This window comes from Lutjanus erythropterus, chromosome 13 (genome assembly GCF_056507025.1).
Source record: "Lutjanus erythropterus isolate fLutEry1 chromosome 13, fLutEry1.hap2, whole genome shotgun sequence".
In the NCBI taxonomy this organism is placed as follows: Eukaryota; Metazoa; Chordata; class Actinopteri; order Lutjaniformes; family Lutjanidae; genus Lutjanus; species Lutjanus erythropterus.
Window position 1 is genome coordinate 22330181 of NC_139329.1, and position 6000 is coordinate 22336180.

General features: G+C 37.5%; 1 protein-coding gene across 1 annotated transcript; it reads right to left on the reverse strand.

The window, feature by feature from the left end:
- Nucleotides 1-500: 500 nt before the first annotated feature.
- On the reverse strand, nt 501-5073 carry psma1 (proteasome 20S subunit alpha 1). Its single transcript, XM_084734429.1, has 10 exons — nt 4971-5073; nt 3985-4029; nt 3577-3678; nt 3034-3137; nt 2850-2938; nt 2605-2675; nt 2332-2461; nt 2007-2086; nt 1596-1700; nt 501-797 (listed from the first exon to the last, which is right to left on the reverse strand). The coding sequence occupies exons 1-10, from the start codon at nt 4971-4973 to the stop codon at nt 735-737; spliced, it is 792 nt and encodes a 263-aa protein (XP_084590555.1). The 5' UTR covers nt 4974-5073; the 3' UTR covers nt 501-734.
- Between the last annotated feature and the right edge of the window lie 927 nt (nt 5074-6000).

Below are 6000 nucleotides of genomic sequence, written 5' to 3' on the forward strand. Positions count from 1 at the left end.
CAAACTAATTATTTTAAACTTCCTGTGGTCTTTATTACCTAGATAATTTAACACCCTTAAGTATGAAGAGATAAAATAATGCATTGTACTAAATTAAAGGGGACAAGACCTATTGGACATAAATAGTTCCCCTTGTCTTCTCATCAGTGTTTGTGAAGGACGAATCATCTGTACTGATAATATTTTAAGCTTCTAAGACACCTGCTTTAAATGAAAGATTTTTACTTTTATAAACTTTATTTATTTATTAGCTGTTTAGGAAACCAAATGGGTATGCATATCCATGATTACTGAAGTACTGTGAATAAAATTTTCTGGATTCTCCACTTACTGACTTTTAGCTTGATTTATTTTACTCTTAACTGTCACAAAAAAAACTCTTGAAACTCACAGTTTAGCTCATCCATCTATTTTAAATATATTTGCTGTGGTGCTCATTCCAAGTCAGATAAGTGAGCATTAAGTATGTAAATTTAAGTAAGGACAAGTGGCAGCACAAGTCAAAAAAAGAGTTTATTACTTGTATAATGGTACACTTTACTCATACAAAAGCAACATCACGTTGGTTGATGTTTGCAGAGAATATTTTGGATGAACAGTTTAGCAAGTGGCACATCACAACAACAACTTTCCCCTCTAAGGGTTACTCTGATGCGTTGCAGTTAAGTGTCAGGTTGGTCTGGGTTTGTGCCCACCCTCTCACTCATAACAGGAAGTTAAGTGGCAGGGCTGCCTCAGTGCTCCATTGGCTCATCGGATGCCTGTCCAGCAGCGGGTTCATCTGCAGGCTGGGCAACCTGAAACACAAACAGAAGTGTGGTTTTAGCTTCAGGGTCTAATACTGAAATGTATATTCAAAAAAAATATAAAAAACAGAACATTTGGGTTGTTAAAAGGAGAATTTGGATTATTTCAAGAGGAGTTTTAAGAGGTACTTAGCCATAGTTAGTGTACCTAGAGTAGAACTCTATATCCGTTTAAGCGTACGCTATAATTAAAATATTTCTACAGCCTTACCTTGCTGTTGGATAGCCTTCTCTAACAGGAAAACCACTATCATAACCCAAATATCTGTCTCTTTTGCTCAATCTGATACCTTCGGCAAAAACTGTAATTTTACCTCAGAGTTGCCTCAGTCTGTTTCTTTTTGTTATTGTGTGACTTTAGAGAATCTGAACAATCCTTTTAAAACTAAAATATGTTTGCTGCTGACCCTGTCCCCAGCAGAACATTACTTGTTTTCCAAACTGGGGGTGTGTTGACCCCATTTACTGTAGGTAATACACTGATTATGGTTAAGTACCTCATACAACCCATCTTCAGATAATCCAAACTATCCCTTTATATAGATGCATCTCTAAAGTTTCACTTTAGCTTCACCTTAATGCCCTTGTTTATCCACACACAAATATATTTAAATATTCGCCTTGACCCCAAAACATGAGTCTATTTTATCAGTATGCCACTGGGTTAATTACCAAGAGGTTGACTTAAGTGAAAGCAGGAATTACATCTGTCTAATCTGACCAACAGATCACACTGCAGTGACACAGGTCCAAACTCGAATTTATAAATTCTCAGATCCTTCGCAGTACCTTTCTCTGTGGCCTCTCCTCCAGTCCTTCGAGGAAGGGGGCAACATCATCATCGTCATAAATGGTGAACTCCATGTCCTTCCCCACAATGCCAATGGAAACATTCTGAAACAATGAGAAATATATGTTGTGAAATGGTCTGTACATTATAATCTGCATCCATAATATTCCTTAAAATTGATTTAGGATTTGTTTTCCTCAACTGTAATTACATTATCAATATAATTTTAAATACAGTGACTCATTTTATGAGAAAATTATAATCAATATTCAGCCTTATTACACCTACTAGGTTTGTTTTATCTCAGAAAAGTGCATGTCTCATTTGAGATAAAGACGACTGATGTCTTGTGTGGTGAGATTTCTGTGGCAGAATGTAGGACCAGACAGGAGTAGAAAGAGTTGGCATACCTTGGTGGTGAGGTCCTGCTCGGTGGGGAGGGTTTCTCTGAGAGCACGGAGGCCATGCTGGACCAGCTCATTCAGATTACCTGAGATTAAAACAATATGTTCTTAATGCAAGTATTTACACTGAATAATCAGCAAGTGGAAGACACTCTTTGGTACTGTGACTATCTATGTTTGCATGCAGAGCCCATAAACAAACACTGAATAAAACCTGATCTGCAAAAACAAACATGTTCAGCTACAAAATTTGCCACTGCGAGGCTCTCAGCTAAAACCTTTTTTGTCTAAATATGAGTGAACAAGGCTAGTAAAGGAAATTTCATCTTACAGTCTGAAAACTTGTCCATGAACCTCTCCAGGTAGGTGCGTGCAGATTGAGAGCGCGCTCCGATGGACATGGCTTTGCAGTCAAAGTAGTTGGCTGATGGGCAGGTCTGGAATATATGAGGTCCCATGTCCTGGACAACACAGAACAAATTAACATGAGCTATGGTCAACTTCCAAAATAGCATATTTGTACATCATTTATTATTTCACAAGGGACAAAAAAAATATAGATAATTAAAAAGTAGTAAGGCAATATTAGAATAAACAAACTTACATCATAGCCAGCAATGAGAAGTCCAACTCCATAGGGCCTCCTTCCATACCTCTGTGTTGGAATTTGGGTTTCTGAAGGTTCAGTTAAGGGTCTCGGTTGCCATTCAGTTATTTTAGTCCACAGAGTAACAGTTCAGCATATTCAAACAAGAAAAACAGATTAATATAACCAGTGATTAGACACGCAAACACAGACACAGCACCACATTTTACTACAGAGCTTCAAGCCAACAATAGAGAGGATACTGCTGCCAATAAGAGAGACAAGACGTGACGTGGGAAGTGGCCTGTCGAAGACAAATCTGGAGTCCAAGCACTCCTGACGCATGAAGTTACTGTGGGAGAGAGGGTGTTAGCATCCAATTACATCTGTTGGTGTGCAAGTTCACCGAAAAACTTCATTCAGACCATAAAGGCAGCTATGACCCACCAGAGCAGTCTGGCATCAGCAGTCAGTCCAGCAATGGAGATGCCGACGTGGTTGTCGACATGGAGGATCTTCTTCTGGTGGGCAGCCAGTTCAGACTGGGCTCTCTGCAGAAACACGAAAACATTCAATTATGCATTATCTAATACTCTGACTGTCACCTGTTATCTGCTTCATACTTTCTTGTGTATTTATATGTTAGAACAATAACTGGATGTATAATCAAAATATTATCAAACTGCAAACTGTCAAGATAATAATATGATTTTTCTGCAGATCATTCTGCCCTAGTTAAAATGTATTTAAATGGTCCATTAAATGGCAGAAATCCTAAATTTCTTCCATGGATTTAAAATAAAAAAGGGTATTGGGGTAGCACTTGACAGCAGGAGGGAACAGATCTTCAGACCTGATGAATGATTTTGGCTAAACACATTTTGTTATATCATTATTATATTAGATCTTATTTTAATGTGAGTATTCTACAATGTTGTACATTTAATGGGAAGCAGAAATACTGACAGACAAAACATTTAATGATGGTACCTTTAGAGCAACCAGGACAGCATGGGTTCTGGATTTGAGTCCTACAGTTGCAGAACCTTGCTTCACTGCCTCCATGGCATATTCGATCTGGTGAATACGGCCCTGGATCAACATGAACATGAATCATTTAATGTACATATTATAATATGGCATGTTAATGATACATACAGAATTAAGGTTGACAAAAATAGATAATCGGACACTTAATTAATATCACGTTTACTGACAGTACTGAAAGTATAACGAAAAAAAAAATGCTAATGTTCATTTAACACCTCTGCTTAGATCAGTCTCTATTGTCCTTCCTGAAATTTGACTTGCAGCAAACAGAGACAGTGTTCAGTGACCTTTTCTGCACCAGTCTTGTGTGCAGGTTGTTGTTGTGAAGTCATTAAGAGACAAACTTACCTGTGGGCTCCATACTGTCACATCGTTGTCGTACTGATTGCGAAACTGCGGATGAAAACAAAACATAATTTGAAAGTTCAATATTTTTAAATCACTAGAAGTATTACATAATACATAAGAGCTGGGCTTACATAGTTGTCTTGCATTATCTGCGTCTTTCCTCAGGTAACTTACTGACAGTTTCTCACGGACTACATGGGGCTCTGAGCATCCAGCCTGGACTTTTCTAGACTAAGGTTTTAAATTACTTCCACGGCTGAATAATTGATAAGCTAAGCTTTGTGAACCAAAGGGAGTCATGCAACCAAGAATAGGCATCATGCTAACCAATGTTGTTACTCGTTATGTTCAGCGGTGGGTACCACTTTAATCAAGTCCTGCAGCGAGCTAGCTGACATTAGCTGGATAAAGTCCCGAGTGTACAAAACTTTGAGAAATAATTACAGATACTAACTGACTGTAGTTGTGTCAGCTGGCTTGAGAACAGGAGTTTTTAGCTTTAAGTCAAATGCCGGTGAGCTAAGGGAAAACGAAAGTAAAAGACATGATACATCAATTTGATGCTAACTCAGCCTCTGTAGGCTAACGTCCGCTAGCTATTTAGCGTTAGCCTGCTAAGAACCTAACCAATAAACTTGTTAGCACGCAATTATGATACGTTAGTTGGCGTAAAATGAACCTTAAACATTATTTAATGCGGCATCACCGGACAAATATTAGCCGTGAGCCGTTTCTTTAGGAAGACATCATTTAAGCCGGCATCCATGCAGCTAACGTTAGCAGTTAACTGAGGGTGTTTTGCTTACTCACAGTGCAGTCAAAAGTTAGCTAGCTATCAGTAGCTCGGTGTGACTAAATGCACCCCGTTTCCAAGGTTTTCCTAATAAATTATAACTACATCAACATGCCGTAAAATTTATCCACTCTATAGCCAAATTATATATTGTTAAATGGATCAACGTAGATCAAATTTCATTCATAGTTACCATCTCTGCTGTTGAAAGTGTCTCGTCTCCTCCGCCTGCGCTGCGTTCCTGATTTGATTTATTATCCTGGTCGCGCAGTCAGTCAAAAAAGCAGAGCACCGATTTCAAATCAGTGATCGATTGGGAAAAGTTGAGCCCAGCTTAAAAATAATGTTATTAAAATATTTCGTAATTTCATCCTTTTTTAAAAAAAAAATGTTTGCCCATTTTTACACCACGAAAGTATTGCGTTATTATTTAATAATGATAAAATGTTGATTTGTGCTGTCAGTGGTTTCATCATTTCCTTAATATCGGGGAATTTGTATAAAATTCCAATAAAATGAAAAGAGAAGGTTTATTATATTAAGATGAAGTAAACAATCCTTGAGTAATCGCATACCCGGGGAATTTGCAATATTACAGCAGCACTGGGGATAACACAAAAGCAAGAAACATAAATAAAAATACATAAATAATAAATAAGAAACAAGCAAGATGTAAAAAAGAGAAATTTAAGAATAAGTTCAGCAGGAATAAATCCTCTATGCGTATTATTGAGGGGAACAGTTCATTCTTGCTTCTTTTTCTTCCTTGCACTGACACACAGGCGCAGTGTTTGGTATGAACACTAGGCGGCAGCAATAAATTAGAAGACAAGACACTCTGGGTGCATCATTTAATGGTGGACATTAAAAAGGAGGGAACACATATCTGTTGCTAAAAATGTTCCAAAAGACAGACGGACAAGACATCATATAGATAATAAAAATGCAGAATAATGGTGGCTGTTTTTTTTGCTTGTTTGTGGATGTCTGTCCATGCCTGCCAATGTCAATTATGGAGAGCTTTACTTAAAATAATGAAAGTCTGGACTGCATTGTTTCCTTTTCTATAAAGGTAATGGCAGATTTTCACTGATCCAGGCTCATATACTCGCAAATGAATTCAGATCATTTTAAATCTAAAGTTTATGTTGTAGTTTCAATTTATACAGCCGACTTTTGGTCTTGTTAAAAAACTTAAATGCATCACAGAGAATTTAAATCAC